The following is a 14,379-nucleotide window of genomic DNA, read 5'->3' as shown; positions in this document are numbered from 1 at the left end:
GTTACCACGGTAATGACAAAACAGAAGAGTTGTGCAGAGACATGTGATCTGGAGAGAACAGTGAAAAAAACTCCTCTAGTAAGGAGACAAAGATGGCAGTGAATTCCTTTACTTCGGGTGGGCAGGACAAAATCTCCTGGAATTGCAGACCAGCAAGAGAGAAAGGATAAGAAACAAAAACTTAAACATAGATGAACTGGGAGCTTAACAGAATAGGCAATTTTCAAAAAAAAAAAAAGTGTTTGTAGAAAGTCAGGAAAGGAGTGATAACAGAATTAGAGGTAAAACTGCCAAAGGAAGAGATTAAAAACAACTCTATTAGTAGTTAGTCTTTCTGCAGCCACAGAAAAACCACACTCAGTCACCAACAAGTAGCTGGGAGAGGCTGTAGTAAGCGACTGAGCATATAGCAATATGTTAATTTTCCTAATTTTCTTTGGGACTGAGTGAACAGGCCTAAACAGCCTGAAGACCCAAGAAATGTGGTGTGAATGGCAAGACATTAAAAAAAATAACAGTATGATATCAAGACAAGAAAGCAAGAAGATGAAAAGAAAGGTTCCCTATGATTCCTTAAGATGTACTAAAATGAAATAAAATAATGTGAACAATGCTGGTTCTTCAAAAGGCATTAGGCACCTTGCCAAAATAATTAGCTTTCTTTAATAAGGTAGATTGGTTGTAAAGTTTTCAAATCAATAACAATTGAAAGACAACCTTCCTGAACTTTAGCATTTCAAAGAATCCTTGAAGATGGACTGAGACCAAACCCCAAACCTATTCTATGAGCCTCAATTCACACTAATGTTTCTGTCTCAACTCTGTCTTAAATCAAACCAGACAGTTTGAAAGCAGACACTTCTTTTTTAAGCAAACACTTGAAATTTTAGCTGATAATTATTACTATTATTAAATCTACCAAAATGCATCCAAACATGAAAAAAATAGCAGTATTTACATAAAGGTATGGACCACGAATGCAGAGTGAGAAACAGAATAAATTTAACACACATAGTAAACCCGTTTGATAATTCTGTCTCAGACTTGCACAGATGCTTACGTAAGTTCTTTGTCTAATTTCTCATTTGATCAGATATGTTATGAAATGAGGAATAACTACTTTAGGCTTATTTAGACACTGGGAAGCAGCTGGGAGATAAAGTGACTCAACATATGACAATACTTCTGTTTTACTATATTTTCAGTATTTTATTAAACAAATTGCTAGTTTCAGAATAAGCCTTTCCAAAATGTAAAAACGCTTCACTGGAAAAGAGAAGAGAACTTTCTAATACAATGACAGTTTCTGCAGAGGATGCAAAAGCGTTTCAAACAGTTTACTGACTACAATCTAAGAATGAAATTTACTATTTTATGTTTCATTGTAATCGATTAACAAATTTTGTGAAACAGTGCAGTAAAACAAAACTACATCTCAAATGCAAGATAATATTAAAATCCATGCTTTAGACAAAGTGGCATTGAAAATGAGTATCTAATCTTAGCAGCCTTCACATCAGGTTTAATCAACACTTACAATGGTGAACTGCTGACTTCAACTTACCCGGTCCACCCTGATATCAAACTGTACATTTTATCTAGAGCAAGGGAATCCGGAAACAAGTGTGTTGTCCCTCACACATAAAATAAAATAGAGCTTGTTCTTATTACACTACAGTAATGACATTTGGTTACCAAAGTGGTGGAAGAAAATTTCTGGGAAAAACCTCATACTCAATGCAGCACAGTCAAAATGGCTACTGACACGTTATTTGATTCCCCATTGCTAGATGCACATTGTCAAAATATTACCTTGTCATTGTATGTCTCGTTCCTTGAACCTGCGCTAGGCTTGGAAGAAGTCTTTCATACCCCTCTCAAGTTGGACTGGTAAAGTCCTGCAACTTTCTGTCTGTGAGGGTGCAATATCTGACATTCCAAGCTCTGTATTTCCTGGGCCTTACCTTGGTTTAGACAATACTGAAAAGACAGCTCACACTTGAGATTGCACCCCTCCTTCTAGATACTGATGGCCCTCCTCAGACCCTCTTATTCAACAAATGGTTGAATTTCCCACCCTACTCAAAGTTACAAATTGGAAATATTACTTACTCAAGAAGATCTGGATTTAGCCCCTCAGAAATCATTTTGTTTCGTATTGCCATTACAGGAACACCCTGTGCAGGAAGAATAGTATAAAACTACTGGACACAAATAGGTGAACTAAATTCCGCAGATTCTTTCAGACACACTTTCATGTCACTCATTGAACAAGAGCATGGAATGATAATATCATTTGTCATCAGTAAGAACCTAGAAGTGAGCAATAACAGAGATAAAAGACCCTTCTAATTCTTATATTCATGGCAAAATGCCTCAACAAAGTCAGAGGGGGGAGGAATTAGCAATAGACAGATATATTTGCAATTCATGCAGACAAAAATAGTAAGATGAAGTTATGTCTATGGAATGAGAATGTGAAGAAAGCACAAAGTAGCACAAAGACAGCAAAGAGTAGCTGTGCTGGAAAGATGAAGAAGACTCAAGACACATGGAACGTATAGATGAAGTGGAAGAAAAGGCAGGAAAAATACATCTGCTACAGCTCTGAAAGGATACCCTATGGCAATGCTAAAAATTGGGAAAGTCTTTATAAAGCATGCAGGAAAAAGACAAACAGGACATGAGAACAGCAGCACAATTTAAAAGGGACTCCTCTGAATACAAGTAATTGTATAGTCAGGGTTGAATCTTCTATGACTTGTGGACAGATTTTAGCCAGCTATGTACGTGTTAAAAAAAAAAATATATCATTCCTTTCACTGCGAGCCCTTCCACAGCTTCTGCACTTTATTTTAGTCAGCAACACCTAAACATCCCCTCATCTTGGATCGGATACTGAAGAACATGTCGATCCACGTCATCTTACAAGATACATTCCAATAAACTGTTCCTATGTTTCCACTGGAGTTGCTCAAAGACAACTTGTTGCTTCGCCATCCCCTGTAGCAGATGATCTGAAACACCACCTGGCTCACTGTATGCCAAGGGGGTGGGGGGTGGGGGGGTGAGGATTAAATTTCTGAGCTCCAATGGACAAAGCTCCTGGTTGTCTAGGAAAGACAGGAGATGCCTCAAAACCTAAATGAATGGTACTGCAGGATTCTTTTGGCACAGGACAAACAATTTTTGTCCAAAGTAAATAAAAAGTGATAAAATAACGAGCAGCCATGACTAATGTTCCAAAGAAATGTGGTACTAGCGACAGTTGCAGTAGCTAACCTGGCAAAGTGAGAGCTAAACTAGTTGGTTCAGTGTGTCTTCCTTGTGCAGTTTTACATTAAGAATCACAATCAACACTTTTGTGTGAAGATTTTGGAACAGTGCACAGACAGATATAGTCGGCAATCTATTGGGAATATACGCAAAAATCTGACTCAAACAGTTGTGAGGTATTAGCTTATAATATAGAATTTCTCAGTAAGTTGCAACTAATGCACATTACTAAGGTGAAAGCAGTTGAATATTTCATGACTGCTTAAAATATTCATTTAATCTATTAGAGATTTGGACACCACACACAATCCTGTTTTATCAAAAGTTTTTCCCCAGGTTAGGATGTGTTCTTTACCCCAGCCAAGCAAATTAAGCAAGCTGAGCTCAGATGCCACTGATGAAGTGTTTATGTATCAGTTCAAACCAAGTGAAAATAAGATACTCATGTTTGCTGTCAGTGAAAGGAAGCTTAGTATATGAACTTCTAACAATGGACTGAAAACTGTTATATGTATATGTTCTAATTTGGAGAAATGTTTTATTCCAAAATTGTATGCATCAAAATATGTAAGAATCACTTTAACACAGGATTTATTATCTGTTATACTTAAAGAAAATGATATGGCAATACGCAAAACACTAGATTTATAAATTAATGAGTTTGTTTCACAGCTACTGTGAAAGGCCTTTAAGATCACATCTATTTGAGAAAGCTCTTCAATACTTGCAGACTCATAACTTAAAGAATTTGTAGAACACAGATTCTCTGAAGTTTTAATGGAAACAGATTTTGCATTAATTATAAAATAGAGGAATTTTGTGCAATACTAGCCTAACCTTACTGTTGTAGATTCTTAAGTATTGTGATCATCCATATACGAGTACATGCTAACTCATTAATATTAAAAGACAACTCTTGTGGGAATTCACAGCCATCTTAACTTCCTAAACATCTTTTAAGTATCTTGTGTTTATAAACAGGAATTCTGTGTTCCTCAAAACAATTACAAAATCTACATTACTACCATTACCACAGAGAATTAATACAAACATGGCTGTAGGACTAATGGGTAACTCAGATGGCTAGGCTTCTCCTAACCTAAGTCATTGCTCTTCATAGCAATGACTTAAAACTACTGGTTTCTGCCCTCTGAAAAGTATGACGAAAAATATAAAATAAACTGATACTTTAGATAGCTGTAGGCAGATGTACAAAAGATAACGACAGAACCAAAAATTTTGCATGCTTCTTAAAAAGCTATGCATGCTGGTAGCCAGAAGAGCTATATTGCCAATAACTAAACTATGACTAGACTGAAAAGAACTGCAGTTTTCATAACTACAAGGATCTGGAGCTCAATGGCACAGGTGTACTTTTCTAACATCAGAGCCAATCCTAAATCCCAGCCCCTTCATCCAATTAACGTTTGATGTAATCCAAATCACTACACATTCAACATATTGTACCCCAGCCCTACCAAGGTGGTCCTGCGGCTCAGCAAGTATGCAGGTCCTGGAGAAGCCACAGTGCAAGTAGCAGTCCTGTTGCAAAACAAGTTTTGGCTATCCAGACCGTGCAGACAGAGGTTAAGTACCTTTAATGCTGGCAATTACTTGAGATCAGTGCAGCAACCATGTTTGGTTTTATTTCAGTTCTTTAAAGCAGGGATCAATCTATATTAGGCCAATATTTGCCTCTATGCAGTCATGTTTCATGTTTAGAATCCAGTAAAATGTTTGTATTTAATACACAGTTTATCTGACATCCTAGACTGCTCCTCTCACTCTGTCAAAACAAAAGTTCTGAACATTTATTGCAGCAAATATGATAGCATTTTTGTAAGGTCTGCTCAAATACTATTGCTGTACATCTTTAAAAAAAGATTTTAATATAGTCAACTGCGCTCCATCAAAATGAGTTTGTTACTGTCCCCCACAAGAGCTATCCTCAGCACAAAAGAAATCTCTCTTTGCTGTGCTAATCCAATACTAGAAATATCGTGGGCCATAAATAAATGATTAGATCAAACAAATCTTCAGCTAGAAACTTAATTCGGGCAAATAAATGACATTAACTGAACTGGGTGAGAAGACCAAGTTGGCAAATATAAAAAACACACATTAATTTGTAGTATGGTAGTTTGACTTTCCTACCACACTGTTTACAACTGGCAGAGGAGTCACCAGGAACTGCCAGCACAAAGGATAAATGTGGAAAGTGAGATCTCACTCCTCCAGCAGCCACCAAAAAAAAAAAAAAAAAGAGTCAAAGTAATTAGACCATCCAGCACTTTTGCATCCACTTTGAGATCTGGAATTAAATCAATACACTAACAAAGTGTTCGGCCCTCTGCCACTACCCCACTACTAGGTTTTCCAAATGGTTTGTAATAAGCTACCCATAAACTGCCAACTTGTGATTCAAATGAAAAATAAGGTCTGGAACATCATTCAAAGTACTAAGCACAGCAACCGTAATAATTACTCTGAAGAGGGAATGAAATCATGCAGTTAGTTCTAACATAAGTAACACTTAACTAATACTACAACTTAGTAATATTTTCCAGAATTATCATATATACTTTAGGGGAAATTTTCCAGTGATTGCTGGAAAACACAGATTTTTTTTTTCTTTGTTTCCAATCTCATGTTTTTTCAGCTCTTTTTTTCACATCCACAAAACTAAGGAATGTCACCAAGAGTCTCTCACCAATCTTTACTTCCCTTCATTCATTTTCACACAGGTAAATATGGAGATTTTACTCATTTATTTCCTGATGATCCACAGAAAAGACCACAGATAAAGAGGGAAACAAAATTTGTATTGTGAAAAACAGGGAACTGAAGTGGAACCAAGCAGTTAACCAATTTTTATCACTCTATTTTGAGCCCTATGGGAGCATCTACTCTTACTCCGGAGTATACAAGCAAAGCTTTGTTTTGTACCCTACAGCAAAAACAAGCTGTAAGCACGTCTGCATGTATGTAATGACACCAATTCTGTCAGAGTAACTACACTTTCAGTCAGATGTTCTATAACTCCAGCTAGTTTCACTCTGCATTTACACACCTTCACACCTTCAGTTCAGAATTATTTTGGCAGAATTCTGTAGAAAGATCTTGCCTGAGGCTGTCTGCAGGAATACACTCCATCAAGTCATTCTTTAGAGAGGATGTACTAGAAATGTGTTAATATTATCCTAGCTTAAAGATTATTAATGTAATATACATCTTCTGATAGTTAATGTTCACTTAGAGCTGTGTGTGAAGTTTCACCTAAAAATAACTGAGTACCCAAAGAATGATTAGAGAATTAACTTACCACTTGTACCATTTTGAGATATCTGGCGTATCTTGGGTCCTTGGCCACAGTTTTGATATTTTCTGTTACTACCTCTGCTTTCTGTAATGTTTCTTCATGTATATTGTTCTGCTGTATATAAAGAAGATAACACTTTAATGGTTAGGTATGCAGACCAGAAGCAAGGAGAGATTTCAATCTATAAGGTTTGTAACTTACAGGTAAAAAGCAACTTTTCTTACCTCATGAATATTCTGACCTATACTCATAGTACTACAGATTTCTGAGATGTATGAGTACACAAAACCCAGCTCTTTTGTTATTGACTGTTACAAGTGTGACTGTCTAAATACTTTCAGCAACAGTTTAAAGTTATTGCACGATACATGGGAAAAAAACAACAGTACTGAATTCAAAGGCAGTATTGTCGAAAGAGCTGTAGCAGATACAGGTCCATGAATTATGAAGTTGGGGTAGTCAAACAAAAATGAGTCGTGGAAAATAATACAGACTAGGGTTACTTTCCTCATTGGACTTGATTTACAACAAGTTCATCAAGACAAGCAATAAAACGTGCAGTGATTAGCCAATGCTACAAGACATCTTCGTAGACTAAAACAGCTCTGTTAAGTTCATTGCATTCAATAAATAAAATAGAACAAATTTAAATGCTTACTTCATATGATTTTTTTTTTAATTTTAAAAGATTGTTTATAAATATCCAAGAGGTCCAATGCATTTTCTCCACAAACTATTCAACTTCATACAGAACAAGTAACTTTTAAATTGTAATTTTTAGTACAAACCATTAACAGATGACATAATGAAATGAAAGAATCTTTGAAAGCAATTAATCAAAAAAATTAAAAATGACAAGGAGCTGCAGTACTACGTAAATGACAACAAAAAAATGTGTATTTGCTATTAACCTAATGACTTGAAAGTAGAATTGGAAACCTTTTCAGGAGTATTTGTCCCTACCCTAACATCTGAGAAACTTTGAAGAAAACAAAATAAAGTTATTCCCTACTATGAGTGAAACATGTAATGCCAGCTGTCCATTCTGACTTCTATGTTGCTAGCTGCAAATTAACCTAGAGATCCAATGTTTAACAAGCAAATAAAGGCAAGAAGAGTACTCCCAACTACTGTGGCTTCACGGTCACTTACACCAAATAAGACAGAGTGGAGACTATAATTGAAGATTCCAAGATACTATAGCGGGTGAAAGAAGATAACATCTTAATATCAATCACTTATAATAAGCTGGCATCTTCTGTACATAAATGATTACATATATATAACATTCACTGTAATAACCTCTTTAAAATAAAGTCTGCTAAAAACTTTGATTTGAGCCAAAAGCTCACATTCTAAAAGCAGAAAATAACTGGAATTATGTGGTTTGAACTGCTATTTTTCATTCATGACCTTCACAATACCCTGATGTAATTTATGTTCATATTTTAGTGTGATTGAACAAAGAGGAAGAAAGCATTTACTGTTAGATTTGCGTTAGTTCTAATGACTTAAGCCAAATTTTTAAGAAAGGGTATATCCCTTTTTTGCTTTAAAAGCTACTCCCTTAAAGTTTCATTAATGAACAATGTATTTTCAGATCTCTACAGTTGGCTTGTCTGTCTTCTTTAAGTAGACTTGCTTCTTCCATCTATTTTGAATGAGATTAGAAACTTGATATGGAGATGTACATTCCTTCAGTATGTTATTTATTTTCATTACTTACTCCACATTGAGGTGATACAGCTGCCTGTTGATCTGTAGTAGATACCACAGGACCATTTGTAACACTATTCACATTTGCACTGGACACTTCAAATTTGACATCTTCTAGGCCAGGAATAGACGATAACTGAGTATACAAAACATGATAAAATAAGCAACGAGCATATTCTAAGTCTACACATACAAGAAAGTCTGCAGTATACTGCTCACAACACATTCCTGCAGGTAAGTTTCAAATTGGTGAAACTGTAACCTTTTATCACTAGCTTTGGTATTTCAATTGTCAAAAAAAAAAAAAAAAGATTTTCCTATTCAGGTGGCTTCTACAACAAAAAACTCAAAACACTCCATTGAAGCTTCTTATTAACCCAGGGCTGCACTGCAGGAAAGGCTTCAACACCTTCCCAGCATTTTGCTACTGCATGTATCAACCACACAAAAAACTGGGCCATCTCCTCTGCTACTTCTTCCACAGTGAAAGAAATCACGAGCAGAATGACTGTTACCTAACAACAGATGGAGCGACTGGTTACAGATTTTGTAATTTTTGGTGTTTTTTTTTTTTTTTTTTTTTAAAGAAATGCTGAGACCAGATATTACACACAAGCCAGATATCTATCTGAAGGAAATTCAATTTAACATGATTATGAAGAATTCTGCAAAATTATCAGTACTGGTCATTCCTCACTATTTTGGAACAAATAAAAGTTAGTAGTTGCTGTTTGTATTACTGCAGTGTTTTTTTCCACAAAGATCTTAATGAAGGGTTTCAAAATGTTCTGCTCCCAGAAGCAATTTCTGTTGCCTTTTCTACCATTAATGAGAGGACTGATTAAAATTTTACATTTTTTTTCTTTTAACAGATTAAATAATAATACATGACTGTAGGTTACCTCCCTTCGTTACTTTAGCTAAAGAACATACACCAGACACATTTGAGTTAGTTTAAAGCTTTCTGAGGTCACATTTCTATATCAAAAGCTTTACAAGGGATCTATCTGGTTACTCCTTCCAGTTGAAATCTTCACAATCCAGCACCACTTACAAAGATGCTTTTGCTTTAAAAAAGGGTCAAGAACTTATTGATTGTATGGCAAATGCAATTTCATACTGTAGCTTTTGCAACATAAGTTGCTTATTTTAATACAGGAAAAATTCCCTCCACTTTCTCAACACCAAACTTTGCAATAAAGTCAACACAAGCAAGCTGCCATTTAGTTCAGCTGCCCTTTCACGATCCAAATGTTTCTTTCCAGTTCTATATACTTAACACGGACAAAAACAACATTTCCACTATATGCTGTCTGCTCCTTTCTTCCATATCCACTACATGTTCAAGCATTACACAATATCAATGGAAGGCACGCAAAATTTGCCTTGTATGCATTTTCTATTAGCTGCCTCAAATCATCATAAAAACTTATTTGCTCAATTCAAACTATGAAAAGGAAGCTAGTTTATATAATCTGGGAAGCTGTCATTGTTAAAAGTCAAATGTATGCATACAAACCTTGGCATCCAATATATTGAGGGTTGTTTCTATTTGTTGGATACGGAGAGAGAGCGCTGACAATTTCTAGGACAGAAAACAAGCAGGATGTGAAAACACTCTCCTAGGCCGCTTGTATATATGCAACTATTCACATTCAGCTAAACAAAATCACTTTTGGTTTCAACCTGCTGAAGACAGAGTAGAGTATAAATGAGATAACACCGCTATGAACTAAACAAAGCAACACCATCCCTTTTAGTACAGCAGCTACTGTGGTTCAAATTTCAAATAATTTTATTAAACAGTATTCCCAAATAACGACAGACAGAAAGGAAGACAGACTATGTACAAAAGAAAGCCAATATATACAGGGTATTACTTTGGGCAACTGGAGAATAACGGTAAACATACTGTACTCTCACAGTTAACCAAAGTAACTTTCTTCAAAGCTTTTTCCAAATGTTAAAGAAGAAAAGATGCAATGCATGCGTATGTAACTGAGCACATATGAAGTAGAAAAATCTTATAAAGAATACATCAGGTGAATTAAAATCCTATATAATCAAGAAGTACATTGAACCAGAAGTAACCAGAAGGTTTATATTGCTGCAGGTGTACTTTAATCAAATTTTGACACTTTTTTTTCTTTTAAATGCAACTTCAGTTTTTCTAAATTACTCTATGAGAACTGTCACTCTTTTAGCTAATCATTACCATACTCCACCAGACCTGTCCAAGTGAATCTGGCTAGCACGCAGGCTGGCAGATATGTACCATTTTGACAGCTTTCTGGCACATTGGCAAGATTCTGCCTGGCTCTTAGGCAGAACTTTAACACCCTAAGAAAATGGCAGTTCTGCCAATATGCTAGAAAAAGTAAAAAGAGACTGACAAGAGCTAGTCTTTTTGGATAGTGCAATGACTTGTTTACAGATGGCTCTTTGTTCATGAAGAGGAGTATAATCCTTTTGACAGGAACTATACGGTCTGCAACTAGTGGGGAATGGGGAGGAAACATGCACAAAAGTCAGTTGTATAACTTTACAGGTCAGTTCGACTAGACAAGAACCAAGAAATTTAGAGGTGAGGATGGTGTCAGCCTTAATTTTAAATTTCCTGACTTCTGTTGCTTTGCACTGGGACCTTTCACGTGAAAAAAACTTCTGTACTTCAAAAATACAAAAAAACTTCAGAGAGTTTATAAAGTAACTATTTAGTCTCTTGCTTAACAACATATTTAGGTTAACAAATAACTGTTTTATTAACTAGACATCACAGCCTTGCTCTGCTGAAAGCGGCTTTATATACACCTGTGCTCTGATTTCTATAGTGTCTATGTAACAGGTAACACTGAGATCACACAACTGTTTAGTTTTAGATGGCTGGCAGCATCACAAGGCAGTTACATAAAGATAAAATAGGTTAAAAAAATCCAGATTTATTTTTTTTTTTCCCTCTGAGGCGCCATATGTTGACGTGGTAGCCCAATTTTATACTTGTCACAGGTCTGGATCTCAACGTTACTAACAAATAATGGAATTTCTCAGATTACTTGGCTTACTCTAATTAGGTTTGACAATTGCTGCTGGCTAGGGCTGTATAGTAGCCTTCTTGAGTAAACTAATGAACAGTTACAAAAAAACGCTAATGACAAAAAGGTTAAGCTTCAAGTCACATTAAAAAACACCCTTTCTACATGCCAAGGAGCACTCTTCTCCTGTTCTGTGGAGGATTCTAGTCCTGTCAGTCTGGAATATTCCCATTGACATTAAATTCACCATAAAAGCTTACTAAAATTTTTTAATAACTACTTTTTCTTTATCACCCCCCCAAACACTAAAATCAACTGCTTCATGTTCCATACTAATTACTTGCCAAAAATGTCTCTTTCCACATAAAATTATTTACTTTTGGAGTTTAGCATTCCGTTCTTTTAAAGTAAAGGTGGAAAAATCTGAAAGCAAGTTCTGATGCAGTATCCTAGGACACAGTTGAGAGGGATACTGACTGTCACATGGTTTCAGCGCCATAGGAATATAGCATCCTCTTTCCAAAATAAGGTCATATTCACAGATTGAACAACTCAGAAAAAAAAGTATTCATATATCAAAGTTCAAAGACTATGCCAAATGCAAAAGTTCAAGGAAATAGGGTTAAGTGTGATATAGCAGTTCAGGTGGATACGCTGGTGCAAAAATCTGTCCTAACAACTTATTCAAGATGAACCTTGAACAGAAAGTGAACTAAATTCTAAAGCTACAAACTTTAATGCAGCAAAAATACTGAAGTGAATGGTTCTTATTGCTAGGATTTTTTTTCATCATATAAGTTAAAGGATGGGAAATAGCAAACATACCTCTTCACAAACAGTAGAAAAGCGGTTCAGAAATTGCACTGTGTGAACCACAAACTGGTTTAGAAATGCTACAGTTCTTTTCTGCTGAATAGCAGGAACCTGCATTAAACAATATAAGAAAATGAGTTTACACATAAGTGTGGATTCTCACATTTACTGAAACTGACTGAAACACCTGTTAGAAATGCAAATATTTTAGGAAAAATTATTTCATAAATCAGCCTTAAGCATGCTTAATATGAATGCATAAATACATAATATACATAATATATATTTTTTAATATATATTTTTTGTTTGTGTATGTATATACACAGAGAGAAATCCTTTTCTGCTAATAATCTACAAAGTGTACACTTGAAACCCTGAGGGATACATAGAAAAGGGAACATCTACTAAATGAAGGAATGTAATGTTATTTAAGAAAATACTTTTAGATGAAATTATGAACTATTGAAATTAGCATTACCTTAAAATTAGCACTAAAGTAAATTAAAAGAAAAAAAAAAAAGAGAGAGAGTCATTCCTCCTGAAGCTTAAGGAAATGAAAACTTGGTCATCCACTCAAGTTACAGGTAAGAACATCAAAACCAAAAATAAGTAGTAGAGAAATCTCTGGCTCGGTCTTTAGTGACTACCTTTATTTTTTGTTTTCAAGCGGGGATAACCCTAACATTAAACTTCAGCATCACTCCTCCAACTCGGATCTGACGCAGGCGTACTTTTCAAGCCAAAAGGCAGAACGTCGTGTTTGTCAAGAAGGGCAGTGAGTGCTTGTTACGACGGCCAGCTCGCATCTGTATTTAAACCACTACAGGAGGCTGGAGTGAGGCACCCGCACAGAAGCGGCACCACAGCAGAGCACGGTGCCGCACCGAGGTCTCTCTCTGGAAGCCGGCCGGGCTGAAGCGCAGGCCCGCCGGATCTTGACCTCTTCTTCGGCCTCCCGCCTGTCACTCCCACCTCAGCCCTCAGCCCGTGCCCCTGCACACCAGGCTTCGCTGTGTTTCGGCCAGAGCCCTGCCGGAGCCTGAGGGGACGGGACGGCACCGCACCGGGGGCACTGCGGGGCAGGGGAGGGCCGGGCAGGAGAGGCGACGGGAGGGGAGACAGGACGGGGCCCGCCCAGCAGCCGAGCCCCGGGCGAGGCGCAGCCCGTACCTTGGTGAGGTCGATGCCGGAGCCCACGATGGGCAGCCCGTCCGCATCCATCCCCGAGGGGCGGCGAGCACCGAACACCCCCCGCCCGCCCTCCCGCCGCACCGCACCTCACGGCGAGCGGCCTCGGCACGGCCACAAAATGTCCCCTCCCCGCCGTACATGAGCGCATGCGCGCTCCCCGCGTAGCGCCTCACGGGAAGTGTAGTTTGTGGTCCCTCGGCCAGGGAGGTGTCTGTTCTGGGGGTGGAAATGATGAGCTCTGGAAGACCCTGGGGTCTTCTGAAAGAGTTTGAAGCGTGGCTATAACCGTGTCATTAACGATCCCTGTATTTCAGTCCTTACATAAAACATAAAAAGAGGGAGTATGGTTATCCTTCACTGCAGCCTGCCCCAACATAGTCCCAATGCTAACGTTTTGGTCAGTACATCAGTACCTGTCGCAGCTTTCACTTCATTCTCGATCTCGCTCCTAAGCTGGTCTGTGTTGCTTCTTTCAGCCAAGGGGCCTTGGAAGGCCGTGAGAGTCTGGAACAAAATTCCCAGCTGTACAATAACCAACTTGTTTGCTGTCTTCAAACGGTTGCTTGTATCGTTTCCCACTGCAATAAATTCAAAGCACTGGTCTGACCATTTAAAAGCGGGGACCCTGTCTGAAGGTGGGTTGATTCCCTGTGGTGGGCTGCATCATCTGAAAAGGTTTCTCATGTCTGCGTTGCTCCCCACTGATGGCCACGTGTGCTCATTTTACCCATTGTCAGCTCCAGCACTTGGTGATCCCTTCCTTAAGGCAGTTGCGGTGGTTTTACTTGGGAGGGCAGCTGAGCTCCCCCTCAGCCACTCTCTCACTCTCCCTCCTCAAAGGGAAATGGGGAGAAAACACGATGCAAAGGGCTCAGGGGTTGAGATAAGGACAGGGAGATCACTCAACAATTATCGTCAAGGGCACAACAGACTCAGAGTAGGGAGATAATAAAATTTATTGCCTATTACTAAAAGGCTAGAGAAGCAACAAACAAAGGAAAGAAACCAAAACCACCTTCCCCCCCATCCAC

The 14,379-nt window shown here is 37.7% G+C and overlaps 1 protein-coding gene across 3 annotated transcripts in view; it reads right to left on the bottom strand.

Annotated features, from left to right (window-relative positions):
* WASHC3 (WASH complex subunit 3) overlaps positions 1-13,487 on the bottom strand; it is a 57,095-nt gene extending 43,608 nt beyond the window's left edge. Inside the window, exons 1-6 of one of the 3 annotated variants that reach the window (XM_080558973.1) lie at positions 13,328-13,487; positions 12,169-12,267; positions 9,831-9,896; positions 8,322-8,447; positions 6,599-6,709; positions 2,113-2,177 (exon numbers count right to left, since the gene is read on the bottom strand). In XM_080558973.1, the coding sequence (XP_080415099.1) occupies positions 2,113-2,177; positions 6,599-6,709; positions 8,322-8,447; positions 9,831-9,896; positions 12,169-12,267; positions 13,328-13,378 (518 nt within the window). In that variant the 5' untranslated portion in view covers positions 13,379-13,487. The remainder of the gene's footprint in view (positions 1-2,112; positions 2,178-6,598; positions 6,710-8,321; positions 8,448-9,830; positions 9,897-12,168; positions 12,268-13,327) is intronic. The other 2 variants (XM_080558975.1, XM_080558974.1) reach the window with 2 other exon arrangements.
* Positions 13,488-14,379: the final 892 nt, after the last annotated feature.

This window comes from Anser brachyrhynchus (assembly GCF_964034855.1).
Source record: "Anser brachyrhynchus genome assembly, chromosome: 1".
Classification (NCBI taxonomy): Eukaryota; Metazoa; Chordata; class Aves; order Anseriformes; family Anatidae; genus Anser; species Anser brachyrhynchus.
The sequence above is the reverse complement of the archived record's forward strand: the minus strand, read 5'-3'. Positions and strand labels throughout refer to the sequence as shown.